This window comes from Peromyscus californicus, unplaced genomic scaffold (assembly GCF_007827085.1).
Source record: "Peromyscus californicus insignis strain IS unplaced genomic scaffold, ASM782708v3 Scaffold_19__1_contigs__length_69161282, whole genome shotgun sequence".
In the NCBI taxonomy this organism is placed as follows: Eukaryota; Metazoa; Chordata; class Mammalia; order Rodentia; family Cricetidae; genus Peromyscus; species Peromyscus californicus.
The window spans coordinates 4,814,934-4,833,620 of record NW_026294491.1 but is presented as its reverse complement, the minus strand read 5'-3'; the positions used below and the strand labels follow the sequence as shown (position 1 = coordinate 4,833,620).

Here is an 18,687-nt window from a genome sequence, read left to right as displayed (position 1 = left end):
AAGCATTCTCTCCCATTAGCATCCCAAGGTCCCCATGGGGCAAGACAGGAGAGCTGTTCTCAGAACCAGGATGTCAGGTCCGCCCTTGTCACCACTGAGGCAGTGTACCGGGGCTCTAAAAGAAGCCCACCTCTGCCCACCAGTCCCTGGCATGCCTGGTCTGGAAGCAGCCGCAGTGGGTTCTCCTCTCACTGAGGTCTCCCTGAGGTTCCCCCAGACCACAAGGAGCTCAAGTACAGTCCCCCCACCCCCCAGAAGGGCTTGAAGTGTGGAAAGAGGGCCACCAAGGCCTGGACAAGATCCTGTGTGTAGATCCTCTGGAGGACCCAGGATGGGCACAGAACTGGCACAGTGCCCACCCCAGGCTGCACCAGGCAGTGGACAGTTGCCCAGAGCAGGGAGGGTGGCAGGAGGGCATAGCCTGTGCCAGGCCCTGACCACATGCTACATGCTGTCCTAATCATCACACCCAGGGGACGGCTGTCACTCCCTCCTCCTGCAGGAGAGTGGGCTGAGCGTCAGAGAAGATGGGGACTCAGAGACTGGCTGGTAAGAGCCTGGCAGAGCCAGGATCCAAACTCAGGTCTGCTGAACCCAATGTCAGGCAGAGATCAGCAGCTGCTGTTGGGTGATGTACTAGCAGGAACCCAAGAAGGATGACCCACAGGGGACAGGCACCCAACTCTGATGCACCTTATCTCAGTGGCATAGTGGGAATGATGGGTAAGATGGCACTGGCTGAGGCTTTAGATGCAGTGACAGAGAGGTGCTGATGGCTGGGAAGGGGATGGGGTGTTAGAAGGTGGTGTAGGGAGAGGAAGGAGAGGAATGACAGGAACCAGGGAGATAATTGGCACGAAGGTTCCCAGGCCAGCTCTGAGGGACTCAGGTTTCCTGACCCCTGATGGGTCTAGTGCCTGCATTGCCACGGGAGCCCTGCTGGGCATGCGGGTTAGTGGGAGCCCCAGCGGGTTAGCCCGTCCCTAGCAAGCCAGTGAGAGCAAGCGGAGAGCAGGCATATTTACCATTAGAGACGGCCTGAGTGGGCATGTGCTGCTCTAGCCGCCTCTCCCCTGTTTGACATTGTGAAGAAGCTGTTTAGAGGGGGGCAGGCGCCACCGCAGCCCACCTGTACCCTCCGCCCTGAAGGAAAAACCACTAGCCCGCATGGTGATCCCTGGGCCCCCAGATTAGCCTTGTCCTGCCTGCTACCCTCAAAGAAATCAGGCCCCCATCAAGTGACTCTAAAACTGAGGCTGGGCCTCAGAGAGCAGCTGTGGGTCCAGCCCCACACAGCATGTCAGAGGCAAAGCTGGCAGGAGACGGCAAGCCTTGCGTTCAGCCACGCCCCAAATCCCTCTGTTTCAACTGCACTAAACTCCCAGTCCCCCCACTCTGAGTGCCCTGGCAACCCCAGTGACATTTCCTCCTGCCAAGGCAAGTAAGCTCCCTCAGAGCAGAGGGAGAGGGATGGAAAAGGCACCGCCTCATTTGCTCTGTCCTGCCTGGATGCCGCCGCTGCTGCCCAGATGGGCCACTGGGTCTTGGGTTAGAGATGTCAAGCTTGATAAGGACATTTTCAACAAGCACAGCAGCCATGTTTGAGAGCATCCGAACACAAACCCCAGAGGGAGCCCTGCCTCTTCCCCAGTGGGCCTGTCTCCTCTCCCTAGGGACCACATGCAGTTTCTTCTAGAAGAATCTGGGGATATGTGGGTGTGTCCAAAGGGTGGTGGGAGGTTTACGAAGCAGATGAATTAGCCCTATCAGGAGAATGTGAAAGGAGCTGGAACAACCCAGCCAGAGAAAGCAATAGGAAGACCTGAACCTGTTTTAGGTCTTGGAAGAGTTAGAGAGCGAGCAGAGCAGGAGAGCATTCCATTACAGCAGGACTTTCCATCAACATCTGGAGCAAGTGCTGGCAGCCCTGTGTGAGCCCATCTGCTCCCCTGTCCTGTGGCCGAAGTGAAGAGGAGGGGCAAGGGGTTGAGCAGTTCCTAAGCTGAATCCGTCTTGGACACACAGGGCTTCACAGAGCAATGGTGCTCACCTTTCCTTCCCCAGCCTGCTGTGGCCCACCAGATGGGCACATCTCCATAAACACCCATGCCCACAGAGCAAGTACACCCATCAGTGCCTGGCTGGAGACCCTGCCTCACCCCTAGCCAAGGTCCTTCCTCTCATTTCCACCTCTCTAAGGGGATACCCGGTCCAGTCATCTCGCCACTGAAGAAACAGCAACAAGGAATTTGAAAGGGAACTTTAAGGAATTAGCTCATTCAGGGTATCTGGAGACCCGGTCAGGCCTAGGAATTCAGAAGGGTTTCAGGCACAGAGGGATGGAAGGCTGTAGCAGCTGAGGGGTGTGGCAGCCACAGGCACAGTGGGGGGCTAGTACCATTGGAGCCTGAGTGGGAGGTGGGCCTGGGGGCATCAGGCGAGGGGTAGGAAGGGGATTTGCAGGGGTAAAGAGGAAGCGGTGCCTGGAGCCACCCTACTTGTCAGCCCACGGCTAACTGCTCTAGGGACAAGCAGTATGTCCTGGCCTCTACCACAGTGGGGACACCGGGCTGTGGCAGTCCCCACCTCACCACGCTAGTCAGCCAGGACCTGGGCCAGCTGCTCAGCTGACCACCCTAGAGTTCCTCCAGCCATCCCTACCCGTCTTGTTGACCAGCACTTCTGCTAATGGTTCCTAATTTGGCAATGCAAGAGGAGGGTGAGACTCCTGGGGAGGGCAGACGGTCAAGTGTGCCTTTTAGTCTCCCAGAGCTGTCCCTCACTAGACCTGCCACCATAGGGGTCTTCATTCTCTCAACAGTCACTACACCCGGCCCCCTGGGTCCGCCTCCCCTGCAGCTCCCAGCCCCTGCCCGCCCCTGCCCTCCCCCGCCCAGTCACAGGTGGCTTGCATCGCTCCCTGGCTTCACCCACCGATGCACGTCTTCCCGTCAGTATGGAGCACAAACTTGACGTGGCAGCCGCACCGCGGACCCTGCTCTGTGTCATCGCACGTGTGCTGGCAGCCACCGTTACCGTAGTTGCAGGTCACTGCACAGAGAGGGAAGGGACCTGTCAGCCTGCTTTTCCCTCGTGCTGCGGGTCGGCAGGGCTGGGAAGGTCCCTCGCCACCGTGTGCCTCCATGCCTCCCCATTGTTCTTCCTCCCATCCCTGTTCTTGGGCCACTGAGGCCCCACACCCGCCTGTCCCCCGCTCCCCTGCCCTCCTGTCTCACGTTTACAGTCTCGTTGGTTCTTGGTGAGCTCGAAGCCAGGACGGCATTCACAGGCAATGCCCCCCTTGGGAGTCTCCCGGCAAATGTGGGCACAACCATGGTTCTTGTTCATGCAGTTCATTCCTTCTAAAAAGGGAAGAGGAGATCGTGGTACTCCATCTGCACATGGAGGCCTCAGAGGGGTGGGACCAGTTGGGGCTAAGGACACTATGAGGGTCAACCAAAATCCAGAGATGCTCAGAATTTAGGAAGGACCCAGAAAAATCTAAACCAGGACCTCTTTGCTCAAAAAGCTTACACTGAGACTAGAAACCTGAAGATAGATAGCACAGACTGATAAAGTGGGAAATAATCAGCACAGATAATTTCTATGCCACTTTTTTTTGGAGGGAGCGGGAGACAGGGTTTCTCTGTGTAACAGCCCTGGCTGTCCTGGATCTCACTCTGTAGCCCAGGCTGGCCTCGAACTCAGAGAGATCCGCCTGCCTCTGCCTCCCGAGTGCTGGGGTTAAAGGCGTGCGCCACCACCGCCTGACTATGCCACAAATTTTATTAAGTTCCTAGCACAGGCAGGGCAGCACACTAGGTGATGTGATACAAAGGCAGGCTAGACGTGGCTATCGTCCTCAGGATGTCTAGTCCAGTGAAGGAGAGAGCAGGCAGCATACACCCCACGCTTCTGTCTGACAGTCTTCCCCATCCAGGCCATGGAAGGGGACGGTGGTGAGGCTGTCCCCGAGAAGAGGCAGCTTACAGACAAATGCTCACCAACAAGAATGCACATCACAGCTGGACCAGAGAATGCCCCAAAGAGCCTCCGTTCCATACTGACCCGATCCCAGACTTATCCCCTAGAGTTTTTCTCTACTACAGTGTCTACGAGTGGAGCCCTTAGGCTGTGACTAAGTCAAGGAACAGAGAGGAATCTAGGGTGTGAGACACGGGGTGTCAGGGGACGGGCGGAGAAGCCTGGGGCCCCCCAGGCCGTGGGCTGACCTTCCGGCCGCTGGATACAGGTGTGCTGGTTGTCGCTGAGGAAGAAGCCTTCTCGGCAGTGGCATTCATAGCTGCCCATCATGTTGACACAGCTCTGCTGACAGCCACCATTTCCTTCAGCACACTCATCGACATCTGTGCAAGACAGGTGACTGCGGGCGGGGCTGTGGCAGCAGCACCCAGGACTGAGGGCAGACTGGAGAACCCATCCCCACACGCAAGTAAGCCCGCTCTTAGCAAGCGGTCCCCATCACTTGTGAAGAGGCATGTAGGGCGGAGCTCAGGTGGGGGGGGGAGCATCCAAACCTGGCCAGCCTCGGTGAGGACTGGACCCCTCCCCCACACTAGAGAGACTGGATTTGACCCCTCAAACCTGGAGAGAGGGCTCAGCCATTATGAGCAGTGACTGCTCTTCCGGAAGACCTGAGTTCTATTCCCAGTGCCCACATGGCGGCTCACTGCCTGTAACTCCAGTTCCAGGGAACCCAGTGTCCTCTTCTGGCCTCCAAAGGCACCTCAGGCGTGTGGTACACAGAATATACATGCCTACACACATAACCTTTCATGGGCCTGAGTGCAGAGGTCAGGAGAGGGGCCCGAGTGAGAGGGGCATTGGTAAAAGGATGGAGATTAGCCACACTGGCCGGCAATGGCGGACCAGGAGTGGCGGCTAGCTGTGATGAACAGCCAGGAAATCAGGGAACCTGGAAATGGCTCTGGCCTCAGACAGCAGTATGGCTGTGGAGCTGAAGATAGTGAGAATGGCCGCTGAGTCACAAGTCCTCATGAGGCAAGGGCCATTTCTGTGGACAGGCCACAACCCCCGACCCCCCACCCCCACCCCGGCCTGGGCTCATTGCCACAGTCCCTAGATTTTCTCCTATTTTGGTTTACCAAAACAAAGCTTGGCAGTGTGGTATGGAAGGGTGGGGAAGGTGGCCAGGCCACACCCTGGACGGTAGGGCAGGAACAATAGGGTGCCCCCAAATCACCACCCCTGCAGCCAAGCTCACCCTAAGAGCTCACTTCTGTATCTTGACTCTATCTCTATGCTGCTACTGCCCTCCATCCTCTACTTTTCCCTGGGGAAACTGAGGCCCACAACATGAACAGTTTTCTCAAGCGTTCCCTAAGAGTTAAAGGGATTGTCGAGGCTTTGAATCTGCACCTTAATCAGACTCTTGTAACTCTGGCCCTCTCAGGTACCTACACTCACTCACTCTCTCTCTCTCTCTCTCTCTCTCTCTCTCTCTCTCTCTCTCTCTCCTCTCTCGTCTCTATGGTTAGTTCTTGGTGAGAACTGGTGTTAGAAAGACCCAATGGAAAGGTCAAAGAACTGGAGCTGACGTTCAGTCCCATGGGCACCCCTCGCCTGTACCCAGTGCTTCAGTCCTGTCCCTACAGAGTCCCCTGGGTGACAGGGTAGAGAAAGTCCTTCCACAGTAGCAGGGGCATGGGGAAGACAGCTACCGGGAAGGGCCTGCCAGGGACCTGGGTAGAAGGGTGGCAGTGATGTTCACATGCACCTCTGCAGTAAGGGGGCTCCTAGGCCATGGGGCATCTGACAAGTCATCTGGCCATCCCTGCTCCCTCTTTGCTGATTCTCCCTTCTCACAGAAGCAAAGAGAAAGCGGAGAGAATTTCAAATCTCAAATCTTGTTGTACACCAGATTTTCTACTTAGGGGAAATCTCACTTGGTCTGAGTAACTCTCAGAAATGACAGACTGAAGCTGAGTTCAGTGGCCCAGGGATTCCATCCGTAATAGAGCTCCTGGGACAAGGGACGTCAGGCAGACGGAGGCGCAGAACTGGACTAAATACAGGAAGGGTGGGGACAAAACTAGCCCTGAGGAGCAGAGGCCGCAGGGCCCAGAGGGGAACGGCCAGCTCTCCGCAACAGCGCTCCTGTCCACTCAGCGCCTGCTCTGTGCCGAAGCCGCAAAGCACTCTCACACACGTTCTCGTGACGAGCCACCCCCCTCCCACAGCAGCCCCAAAGAAGGGTACTAACACCTCAGGGATGAGGAGTCGAAGGTCCCCAGAGGCTAGTTCACTTGCTCAAGGCCCCACAGGTTCTAAAGAACCAGGGCTTGTCTGGAGCTAACTCATCCTCCCCATGCACGGAGCTAAGCCCACCATTCTCATCCCCTGGCCCTCGCCTGAGAGCGGCGCCTCCTCTAACGCTTTTGGGCCAGCAGCAGCACCTCAGAGTGGAGGCGGCCCATGCGCTCTCGAAAGAATTCAGCTCTTCTTGACCCCCTTTCCCTCCTTCCCTGCCAAAGGACCGCCAAGACTCCCTTGCTCACCCAGGCAGTTGTGCCCGTCATGCGCCAGGTGGAACCCATCATAGCAGGTGCATCGGTAATTGCCAGGGATGTTGACACAGTCGTGTACACAGCCTGCACTGTCCTCCCGTTCACACTCATCCACGTCTGTGCACAGAGAGAGAGTACACCGGAGGAGGCTGAGGAGCATCCGCAAACAGCTGTGCCGTCTACGGTTTCAATTATGCCATTTTAGATAGAGAACTTGAATATTTTTCAATTGTGGTATTGCTGGGAAGGGGTGTCATCCTTGAACCAATACCCCTCAGGTCCTGGGGGGGCAACTGTAGTTCTCAGTTTACTCTGCCAACAAGAAGTAACATGTACCTTGTCCACTGAAGCCTCAGTGGTACTCAGGGTCACACCCCGAGAACACTGTTCCTAGGCTACTTTGCAGTGTTTCAATTATAGCAGAAGATATGCTTGTTTGTGGGTGGATTCCCACTGGGGCACACCGGTCCCATCCTCTGAGCCTGATTTGAAGGGTACAAGTAGAGGCTTCTGCTGCGGGGATCTTCAGGCCTTCGTTTTGTGACTGAGGTGTGCCCACTCCAGACAGCTATGGGACCACGGGGCTATGGAGTGTTCCCCCCAGCACTCCAGCTGGTCTGTGCAGTGTCTGAAGCACACCAGAACACTGTGCTCTCTGGGGAGATGCATCGGCCTGCCCTGGCCCATGGGGACTGCAGGCCTTTGAGAACAGTGCTGCAGCCCCTGGGCACCAGCGTTCGCCCCCACTGCCTGCAGGCACCCCCAGCCTCACCTTTGCAGTGTTTACCGTCCCCAGTGTAGCCAGACTTGCAGATGCACTTGTACGACCGTGGCGTGTTCTGGCAGATGGCATCAATGTGGCAATGGTCAGTCCCTTCCACACATTCATCCACATCTGGCAGGGGCAGAGGGGGACATGTGAGAACCTCAACCGGCACCTCTCAAGTAAGTTTTGGAGGTGTGTCCCCCAAAGTCAAAGTCCCCTCTTCAAGACAGAGTCACTGCACCCCTGAGGTCCCTCACATTAATTAGTTCATCTTTCTTAGCAGCAGGCTTTGAGGGAGAGAGAGACAGGCAGGGAGCCGCTGGCCTCCTAAAAGGTGGCCTTGTCCAGTGGTCACTTAGACAGGGACACTTGTAGTCCAGGCTGGCCTAGAGCTCACTACAGAGCTGAAGGTGGCCTTCAATGCCTGATCCTCCTGCCTCCATCTCTCCCAAAAGTTGGGATTACAGGCATGTACCACCCTGCCCCGCTGGTCACTAGTAATTAAGGAAGAAAAGGAGACAGGGCTCATGTGGGATCCTCATCTGTCTCACAGTCCACTGTAGAACAGACCTGTCCTACCCTGTACAGTCGGGCATACCTGTGATCCAGATGTGCACACCTGTGAGCCCAGCACTTGGATCCAGCCGTGCACACCTGTGATCCCGGTACAGCTGTGCACACCTGTGATCTAGTGGTGCACACCTGTGATCCCAGCACTTGGGTACAGCCGTGCACACCTGTGATCCCGGTACAGCTGTGCACACCTGTGATCTATCTGTGCACACTTGTGATCCCAGCACTTGGGTACAGCCGTGCACACCTGTGATCCCAGCACTCGGGTACAGCAGTGCACACCTGTGATTCCGGCACTCGAATGTCTCAAAAACCCAGACAAAAGATCAAGCTTGCTCCTACTTGTTCACCATGGCACCAAGAAGCTTTAGAGGAACAGAGTTCCATCCAGGAAGAGTTTCTTTGGCCCCTGAGCTATCAACAGAAGGAGCAGGAGCTGGCAGGGGTTGGCCTGGCATCTGAAGCTTGGCAAGTGCAGTTCTCTGAGCTCTTCCACTGCCCAGGCAGCACCCCACCCCACCCGCAGTTCTGGGTCTCTTCGCTCCAGCTAAGTGCTCCCTCTAATAGGCATGACAGACAGAGCCACACTAAAGGAAGAGGCTCCTCCAGAGCGGCAAAAATGAGGGTGATTAAGAAAGGACTTCCGGCAGAGCCGTAGCGGCGCACGCCTTTAATCCCAGCACTCGGGAGGCAGAGCCAGGCAGATCTCTGTGAGTTCAAGGCCAGCCTGGTCTACAGAGTGAGTTCCAGGAAAGGCGCAAAGCTACACAGAGAAACCCTGTCTCAAAAAAACAAAGAAAGAAAGGAAGGAAGGAAAGGAAGGAAGGAAGGAAGGAAGGAAGGAAGGAAAGAAAGGAAGGGAGGGAGGGAGGAAGGAAAGACGGACTTCGGGCCGGGCCATGGAGGCACACACCTTTAATCCCAGCACTTGACGGGGCGGGAGACAGAGGCAGGTGGATCTCTGTGAGTTCGAGGCCAGCCTGGTTTACAAAGTGAGTCCCAGGACAGCCAGGGCTGTTACACAGAGAAACCCTGTCTTGAAAAACAAACAAATAGAAAAGAAAAAGAGCCTCTGGAAGTCAGAGACAACATTATAGCGCCCATAAAGCTGAAGTGATGTAGAGGAGGAGGTCTCATTCAGCGGAAAGGGGTTTTCTGTGGCAGTCATTACATTTAGGACCACACAGGTGATAAGTGACAGGAAGCAGAAACAGGTAGGTGCCATGAGACACTAGGGACGAGGAGGGCCTCAACCCAGGCAGTACAGCAGAGCCAACTCCCCTAAAAATGCCCAAGGCCCCAAAGACTGAAGTCAACAAGTCTGGGCTCGGGCCTGGCAATCAGTATTTTTCAAAAGTTTCCAGATGATTCTACTGAGTAGCTAGGGTTGAGAGCCCTGTCATAGTCTGAGGAGAAAGAAGCCATGTCCACCTGTGAACCAGAAAAAGTAAACAGTATACAGAGTATATGAACAGAAGTCTGCCAGTGAAAGTGGGGATTTGGGGGTGAGGCAGGTGTGACTCCCGAGCTGTGAAGTAGGTTTTGTTATAATGCAGGTTCTCAGGCCTTGTCGTTGATCCAGTGAATTCAGGTGAAGATATGTCCTGTGTTTGTTTTTTTTGTTGTTTTTTGGGGGAGTTTTCGAGACAGAGTTTCTCTGTGTTAACAGCCCTGGCTGTCCTGGAACTTGCTTTGTAGACCAGGCTGGCCTCGAACTCACAGAGATCCACCTGCCTCTGCCTCCCAAGTGCTGGGATTAAAGGCGTGCGCCACCACCGCCTGGCATGTCCTGTGTTTTTAACAAGCAGAGTGCACTGAGCACGGACAGTTTCTGTAGTTTGTCAACAATTAGAAGCCTGAGCTAGAAGCAATCATTTGTCCTCTGTCCTGATGCCTCCAGAAGCACTGGGGGCAGGACTGGGGCGCTGTGTGGCTGAGAACTGAAATGTGAACACCCCACACCCTGCCCCAGATCTTCTGGCTCTGTTCAGCTTTGCTCGAGACCCCTCAGCTCCTCTGTGTGTCACCGGCTGACTGTCCCCACAGTTCTGAGTATTAGGAGACTGTCCACACGTACTGCCCACCTCACCCAAGCTCAGCAGTCATGTGCCTGCCAGCCAGTCACCATGGAATGAAAAGATGGAAGAGCGAGGCATGGAGATGGACTTCATAAGCCAAGTTAGAGTGCCCTCGTGGATGGCAAGAGGCCGTTGGAGAACTAGTCTGTCCAAGTGATAGAGTGGATACAGGAGCAGGAAATGTCCCCGTGAAGGAAGGTCATCAACAGTGGAGACGATCCTGGGTTAAGATCCAGCTCTACCCCCCTCCAGGGAGGCCTTTTCATAAGTTTTCCTTTAAAAGACAAGGTTTTATGGTGTAGCACAGGTTGACCTCCAACTCATAATCCCTGCTCCAGCCTCCCTAGTGTTGGGATGGCAGGTGTGGCCACCACACTTGGCCCCTTTCTCCTTTTCGGTCCTGAGAGTCCCCCATACAGTGGGGATGGTGGTGCTTCCTCAGAGAAGGCTGTGAACAGCTGATGAGGTTAATTTGCATGAACTGCCTGATGAAGTATGTGGATGACAGGAGGCATCTAATGCCAGAAGCCTGAGCTGGATGAAGCACAGTGAGGGTCTAGGTCTGTTCTGTCCACTGCGGTAGGAGCCATGAGCCACATGTGGCTTTCTTCATTTCATTTCAAAGACAGCTCTTTGGTCCCACTAGCCATAGGCTAAATGTTCACGGTGGCAGTGCAAACAGGAAATGCCCCAACAGCACAGAGTTCCGAGGAGCATCGGAACCCTAGGGGTTCTGCATAAGGCCCAGAAACCTGGAGGCTCCTCCCAAAGTCCCTGTGTGAGCCATTCCAGTGGTGTCTGTCTCCATCTGCTGGGGCTCGGCTCCTGGTAGACCAGGCTCTTCCCTTGTCTCCCTCCAAGTGCTCACCAGGACTAGAGCGGAGGTGAGGCAGACCACAGCTAGGGCATGCCTGTTGACTGCCTCAGGCTTCTCCTAATCACAGCCATCTCCCCACTCACAATGCTTGCCTGTCTTCAGCACACTGCTCCAGAAGACTTCATGTCCCACCCTGTTCTATTCCCTCAACACCAGCTAACCAGCCCACTGCACTCTACCTACCTCCTCTTCCCATTCTCGCTCCAGGCCCACCCTTTCCAGCTTTCCAAGCCTGGCTCAGAACTGTCTTCCCAGCTCCCAAGGAGCCCTGGGCCCAGGGGGACTCAGCTTGCCCTCCTTCTGGTTCACACTGAGCTGCTCAGCGAACACTCTGAATCGGTCTCCCACATGTTCCTCTTCTCCCGTGACTGGGTGCTTGCTGAAGAAGGGACCTTCCAGCTGTGGCTGACATCTTCTGAAGCAAACTGGCCTGAGGCGGAGAGCAGGAGACGGCCCCAAATCGCACCCTGCATACCCTCCTCTGCCAGTTCTTCAAAGCTCCGCCTCAGCACACCTGCCAGCCCAGAATGAGTCCTTGCAGGGACCTCTGTGGCGCACATGGGCAGCTTCGGCCTTAGTCCATCCTCTGAGGGCACAGCTGTTTACCAGCTGCTAGCCAAGTGATGCTCTCGGGTGTGGGTTGGTTTAGACTGGTGGTTCTTGCTCAGGCTGCACACTGGAATCCGGAGACCTCTAAAGACCCAGGGGTATCTAGACCCACCAAATCAGGACCCCCTGGGCAAGCCTGGGGATATCTTTTTCAACCCATGTAAATAAACTATCTGCCTGAACTGGGAGACACTTCATGGGGAGCAACATGACAGACTGAGAGGTTCCAGACAGAAACGGTCCCCATGCAGGCTGGGCCTGTGCCTGTGTGGTCTTGAACCAGCCTCTGAGCACGCCTGCTCCCTCCCCTGTGAACTAGTCACAGCAGCATCTTGGGGGCTGCTACCAGCATCAAATGAGTTAATAGCCACCAAATACCCGGTGCCACAGTGTGGACAGTGAGTGCTCGGTAAAAGCTTGCCGTCATCCATCCCCTCCAGTGTTCTCCTGGACACTTGCCTCCCGTCCACTCGGTGCTGTGAGTCCCCCCGAGGCCAGGGCTTCTGAATCTTTGAACCCATGATACTTCTGACAGAGCTGTGGATACTTGACCACTCAGCAGATGGCTGCTAGGTACCAGCATGAGGGTAGTGTGCCAGGTGCCAGGGGTTGAGCAGTGAATGAGACAGCATGGTGATGGTACTTTGTAGGCATCTGTTAAACAGGACGCTGGCTGAGACCTTTACCTGTGGCATACCTCGGACAGAAAGCCTGCTGCTTTACTTTCCTGTGACCGTCTGGCATTCTGGGGAGAGGGGTGTATGTACTAGGGAGTTTCTTCTGAGGAGGACAGAGCTGGGGAAACAGCGCAGTGTGAAAAGCACTTGCCGGGTAAGCATGAGGACCTGAACTGGGAGCCCCAGGACTCACGTAAAACCACATCCAGCAGCGTGCATCTCTAACCCTAGCCCGCCTGCAGCAAAATGAGAGGTAACCGAGAGAGTCCCCAGACCGCAAGCCAGCCTGCCAGGCTGATGCAGTGAACAGTGACACCGTGTTAAACAAGGTGGAAGGTGAGAACTGACCCACCCGAGGTTGTCCTCTGACCTCCACGTGTGTGCTGTGGCGGTGTGCCTGCATTTACACACACATAGAGCTTTTTCAGAGTTCACACAGACAGTGCACTGAGGCCTGGTGACTACAGGGCCGGAAGAGACTGGGCACAGCGGACGGTGGGATCTTGGGCTCCTTTGTCACCCTCTCGGGCAGCTGCAGGCATGTCTTATTCAATGGATGGGGAAATGCCCAATGAGGTTATCCTGGGAAAGAACCATCAGCCAGTGTGATGACAGAACACAGACTGGCCCTGGAAAGCCTTCTAAAAATACGTGAGAGATGGGTCTCTGCCTCTCCTGGCCCCAGCTCGGCACGTAGCTCGGCTTGAAGCAAGCAACCAACACAGAGCATGAGATGGAGTGGGACTGAATTTGGCTGCTGGTCAAAACCAGCATACACATGCTCCGAGGCAGAAGAGGAGACCAGGGTAGACAGGCAGCGGGCAGACACACGGGCGAGGAGAGGGTGGGCGGGCGCAGTGGTGGGCAGGTGTTGCCAGCCTTGGGATTCACTGCTCTGGGGCCAAGCAGCTGGTTAGAAAGGAAAACAAACCCCAGGGTACAGGTTCCTGCTGTTAACAGCTCCCAACCGCCAGAGGAAAACTCCAAATAAATATAATTAGAAACTTGTAAAAAACGTCCTCTCTCTAAACCTGCCCCCCAGGGTCTACCCTTTACCATGCCACCCTCCCTCAACCCTCCCCGAAGCCCACATGGCCTGATGCTGTACCTCGCCCAGGGATTCCTTAGGCCTGTTTCCTCATCCTGCATCTTCTGTGGGTCAGCAGTCATGTCCTCAGTTTGCCACTGTCGGTAACCACAACCAGACAGTCCTGGGCACAAAGCTCTGAAATTCAAAGCCCACAGCTCTCTGGGGCCATGGCTTGTCACAGGGTGAAACCATTGGCAAACCAAGGTCCCCAGTGCCCTGTTGAGGGGGCCATTGTCCCACTTCTGAAACCCAACTGCAGCATCCAGCTCCAACTCCAGAGCAAGCCCTTGGTCTGAGGAGGGCAGGCGGGGGAAGATACAGGGTTCAGTCTTGGGCACCACGTGTGTACGTACACAGAAACATGCACGAGTACTCCTAGGGCTGCTTCCTAGGCTAGCTTCTCACTCGACACAGGACTATCACACTTGGGAAACTGAGGTGAGAGAAGAACGGGAAAGTCCCGAGTGACCAGGCTTCCAGCAGGCAGAAGGGAACAGAGTCCAGGTGGAGAGGGCCTGGCCCTTAGGGGAAGGACCAGGGCGGGCGAGGCCGCGTGACTGAGGCTCACCAACATGGATGAGTTCAGTCAAAAGGGCAGCACCCCAGAGCTCCCGGCCACCAGGCTCTGCATTTGTTAAAACTCCCTCAGGCCTGGGTTCCACCCTGACTCCACCTGAGTCAGGAGAACGCAGGCTGGCAGGGAAGAGAGTTGCCGGTCCAGACAGAGAGTCAATGTCCCCTCTTCGCCCAGGTGAGTAGCCCATTCATCCCTCCAAACACCCGTGGGTTGTTTTCACCTCTGCTCAGCTCCAGCAGTCCACTCCTTCCCAGACTCCTGTCTCCCCAGGTCTGGGCCTCCCGTGAGCACTGCCAGCCTCAGAGCGGCAGCTCCGCAGTTTCCAGCCCTGACAGGAACTCTTTCTTACTGAGTGGTCATGTGCTAGGGGTACAGAGGCCCACACCCGCACGCCGACGCAGACGGCAGAGACCAGGGTGGGTTCTGGCAGCAAGTTCCTCCACCTCCATCTTCTCCAGAGATCTGAAGCCATGCACTCCCCTCCCCCACCCGCAGTTCAAGGCACCGGACCAAGCCATCCAACCTTCCTTCTCCAACTAAAACAAAACGCACATTGCCCGCTTCCTCCCCCTCGCCAGAGCGCCACACACATGTGCTCACACACACACAGAGTCATGCACATGCATGTTCACACACCCCAGTGACTGCACACCTCACATTCCCAAACTCACACTCCGCCTGCCTCCATTTACAACAACAGGCCCTAGCCGCTCACATCTCAAACCGGTTCTCATGTTCTCAGATCCCAGAAGGTTCCAGAAAGCAGTCTCATCTGGAGGGCTCCTGATTCCTCTCCTCTTGCTCTCTCTCTACCTGTAGTGGCTGTGGCTCCTAGGTCTCCGTAGTCCCCTCTCTCCCATCCCACCCTACAGAGACTGGGGTGGGGGCATGAGGGGTGGTGGGTGGAGACGGGGCTCCCCCACCTATAACACACCACCAGCGGGCCACGGGAAGAGGTCAAAGGCATCTCTGAGGACTCTGTAAAAATGGGGATGAGCTTAGGGAAACTGATAGAACAGCAGGATCGAAGAGTGGGGTCTGTCTGTCTGTCTGCTCTCTCCAGTAGGGCCTTGATGGGGCACAAGCGGTAGCTGCTGCCTGAGGAGCCAACCTCAGCGGCTGACACGGTTATGGTTTTCATTTCATATTTGGGAGGGAGGGGCTAGGAGGAACAGTCCCCTCACTGTAGGCGCTGGCCACAGGAGCCGAGGGAAGCAGGGAGGAGAGGAAACAGCCACATTAAAGAGGAAGAGGGGTGGGGAAAGGAAAGAGACACATACACCCAGACAGAGACCCAGAGACAGAGAGACACTGTTCGCCGCCAGATGAACGCTCTCAGTCTCAGGGCTGCCGTGATTTCTAAATGGGTGACTTTCTCAAAACTCTATCCCCAGCAAGGAAAGAAAACTACCAAGTAAACTAAATGGCCAAGCTGGCTGTCCCAGAGCCGGCCTGGGGACAGGACCAGTTCCCCTGGAGGCCCTGAGACCCTTTCATTCAGCTGCAACCTGAGCCCTAAGTGAGGATTAGGTCTTTTTAACCATGGCTGCCCTCCCACCTCTACCCCACCCCCACCCCTCAAAAAAAGCAAAGCAAATTAATGCTTTTAAGTTTACAATTATCTTGGTTATCCAGTCTGTCTACTTTAAGACATACAGACAGGCACACTTGAAAACCACTCAAAACTACGTGCCCAGCAAGCTCACTCAATCCTAGTCCCACTGTGTGGCCCGCCCCCTCATCCACAGGGACAAAACTTCCAGATTCCTGATTGAAGAACTAGGTCCCAGTAGACACAGTGGCCAGGGATGTCCCGTGGTGTTGGAGTTCATTTTCTGTCTCTCTCTCCCTCCCTCCCTCCCTCCTTTACTCTTAAGTTATTCCTTGTTCCATACTCTACCCCATCACATGGCTTTGACGCTCCCAGAGACACAGATGTCCCCAGAAGTGCAGCAGCTCCTTTCAAGATGCTTGCCGAGGGTGTTTGCAATTTACAGACCCTCTAGAGTTCCCCTGGAAAGCACGTGGCATCAAAGGCAAACTTCCTAGCCATGGTGATAGATGGAAGATATGTCGAGGGGGCAAGGGAGGCCTCCCGAAGCTCACAGCACTATGGGTAAGCCTGTAAGGCTGAGACCAAACAGCTCTGGCCCTCCCTGCAGCATCTACCTACAAGTGTGGCTCCAGGCACAGCTCTGTGCTCCAGCAAACCTGCTCTTAGGGAACCTCTGATGGACAGGGTTTCACATATTTCCTGAATGGGAGGGTTAATGAGAGGTTCCATTCTAATCCCAGCCAGACTCAGAAATCCCAAGGGGGAGGGTGCAGATGCCAAGTTGCTGCAGCCTCCTCAGGGCAGGTGGAGCCCAGGACGGAGATAAGCAGGGACCTTGAGGTACCGCCCCCAGCTGAGCGTCCCCCAGCACCCAGGGGGATGTCCAATAAAAGAAGGGACCTTGGGTACCCTGGAGGTATCCCAACTCCTTCTATCCCTTGAGATCCTTGGTTTCCCCCACACCTGTCCCTTTTAGGGGTCTCCAGCTGCACCTGGAGCCCCTTTAATAGGCTGCTTCTCCTCTTGCCCCCACCCCACCCTGCCCCTGCAGACACTGGCTCCAACTTAAAAGAGGCCCTTATCTTGTCTGTAGATTACTGCCCGAAATCTGTTCCTTCCTCAGACTAAACTCCCTAGCTAATTCCATGTTCTGAGTAAGTCGGCGTGTACTACAAAAGCCAGCTTTGTTTACGAAAACACACAAGCAAATCCACAGTGGGAAGAGGGGCCGTTCCAGGCAGCCGGCTGTCTGGAACCAAGGCTGCAGAAGAAGCCGTTCGGGGCAGGAAGGAGGGTGGGGTGGGGTGGGGTGGGGTGGGGTGGGGTCCGGTACTTGACAGCTGAGGATCTCCAGTGTTTAGTTATGGTAATGGACAGGTTGGACGGAGCAAGGGAAGAGACTGTGTTTTGGGGGAGGCGGGTGGTGTCGACTTAGCACCTTCCAGGAACACAGTGAAAGCTGGCGGCACACAACAGCTTAGGACTCCAGGGCTCAGGCCCCTGCACACACGGTGACCTGACTGCCAGACACTCAGACTTCCTCAACTCCCAAGTTCAACTTTCCTCAGGCTCAGACACCTCCTCATCCCTGGCTGGCTTCAGGAGGAGCTCCTGGGACAATAGGCAGAATCTATCTCCCGGGCAAAATCTTGCTAAGAGGAATTTTCTTTTTGTCCATATAAATCTCTTTTGGGTGAGGACAACGTGGGGGGAGGGGTGCAGCAGGTCAATGGGGGAGGGGAGGCTGTCCCCAGAGAACTGTGGGACACCAGCCTGGTTTCTGCCAGCGCAGCCTTGGGACTGGCTGGGCAGTGAGCTCGGGGTCAGGGACCGGGGCAGGAGGGCCTCCCAGCCTCTCTAATTCCTAGAGGGATCTGTCAGAGCTCCCAGCCTGGAATTTTACTTTGTTATTTTAATGCAATTCTGACCTGGATTTAAATGGAATTGGAAACCCCAGGCCTTAATAAATAAATATTATGATAAGAAATGAAAGCCATGCGAGACGAAAGAGATTTCCCCCCCGAAAGGCAGAAACGCAACGTGCGTGCCAGAAGCCAGTCACAGGCATTTTCTCCTCCTACCCCCTACCATCCCGTGACAGGCGGCCGGTTTCACCGCGAAAGAGCCTGTTTTTCTTTAACATCTTTAGACTTGATAAGACAGCAACTTAGAAATTTCGGCCTGACTGCGTGCGGGGAGGGGATGAGGGTACGAAGTGTGCGGCACGGCTGAAAACTTTCTTCCCTCCGTCTCAAGACCCTGGCGATGTCGGGGAGAAGATTCTCTGACCTCGGCGGAAGATGCCAGAGGTGGCAGGGAAGCCGGCAGAAGTGCATGCTCCCTTCTGCCGGCCGCCCCCAGGCTCCTCCGAGCGCTTCGCCCCGCGCGCAGCGCCCCGAGGTCTGGCCCTGGCCGGGGAGTCCGGGGCACAGGGCCGGATCCTGACAGCCACGCACTTCCAGGCACCTGCCCTGGCCCGGGCCCGACCGTCCCGCCGTCCCGCCGCCCCGCCGTCCCGCCGCCCCGCAGCCCCGCAGCCCCGCGCCGCGCCTCCCTTACCTTGCGCAGCTTTGCCATGCTGGGCGGCGCGCGCGTGGACCAGCAGGACGAGCAGGCAGAACCCGGGGACGCGCCCCGAGCCCATGGCCTGGAGCTCCGCGCGGCGGGGCCGCGGGGGTGTCGCAGCCCCGGGGAGGGCGCGAGGCGGAGGGGGAGGGGACGGGAAGGCGCCCCGCGGGGGCTCCGGGCTGCGCGGTGGGGAGCGCGGCCAGGCGCGGGGCGGCGGCCCGAGGGGCGGCCCGGGCTATCGCACCCGACGCCCAGCTTCGCCCGCGGGGAGCTGTAGCCGGAGAGCGAGCGCGCAGAGCCGGAGCTGGGACCTGAGAAAGGGGAGGGGAGACGTAGCGCCTAAACACGCCCTTTCTGCCTCTTTCTTCCTCCCTTGCTTTCTGGTCTCCCGGGCTCCGTCTGTTTTTCTTCGCTTTTCTCCTCCTCCTCCTCCTCTTTCTCCTCCTCTCCTTGCTCCTTTTCGTTTTTTTTCCTCCTCCCCTTCCCACTGCCCCTCCTGCTTCTCTTCTCCGTCCTCCTCCTCCTCCTCCTCCACCTCCTTTTTCGTGCCCTTTTTTTTTTTTTCTTTCAAAGGGGGCCTCGGCGTGGCGGCCGCTCCCCCTGCGCGCCCGGGCGCGCGGCCCCCTCCCCAGGCTGCCGGGCCGCTGCCTGCAGGAATTTACAATCCGGCGCTGGGGGAGCGGGCCCGGTCTCCATGGAGACGGCTTCCCCGGGAGCAGGGAGGTCAGGCGCAGACCGCGCACAATCAATGGATCAATGCAAGCCCCCG

General features: G+C 56.3%; 1 protein-coding gene across 3 annotated transcripts in view; it reads right to left on the bottom strand.

The window, feature by feature from the left end:
• The window catches only part of Scube3 (signal peptide, CUB domain and EGF like domain containing 3), a 33,709-nt gene extending 15,371 nt beyond the window's left edge, over window positions 1-18,338 (bottom strand). For 2 of the 3 annotated variants that reach the window (XM_052744389.1, XM_052744391.1), the window contains exons 1-7: window positions 17,910-18,338; window positions 7,321-7,443; window positions 6,540-6,665; window positions 4,233-4,367; window positions 3,237-3,362; window positions 2,935-3,051; window positions 1,026-1,073 (exon numbers count right to left, since the gene is read on the bottom strand). In XM_052744389.1, coding sequence (XP_052600349.1) covers window positions 1,026-1,073; window positions 2,935-3,051; window positions 3,237-3,362; window positions 4,233-4,367; window positions 6,540-6,665; window positions 7,321-7,443; window positions 17,910-17,994 — 760 coding nt within the window. In that variant the 5' untranslated portion in view covers window positions 17,995-18,338. The remainder of the gene's footprint in view (window positions 1-1,025; window positions 1,074-2,934; window positions 3,052-3,236; window positions 3,363-4,232; window positions 4,368-6,539; window positions 6,666-7,320; window positions 7,444-17,909) is intronic. The other variant, XM_052744390.1, reaches the window with a different exon arrangement.
• Between the last annotated feature and the right edge of the window lie 349 nt (window positions 18,339-18,687).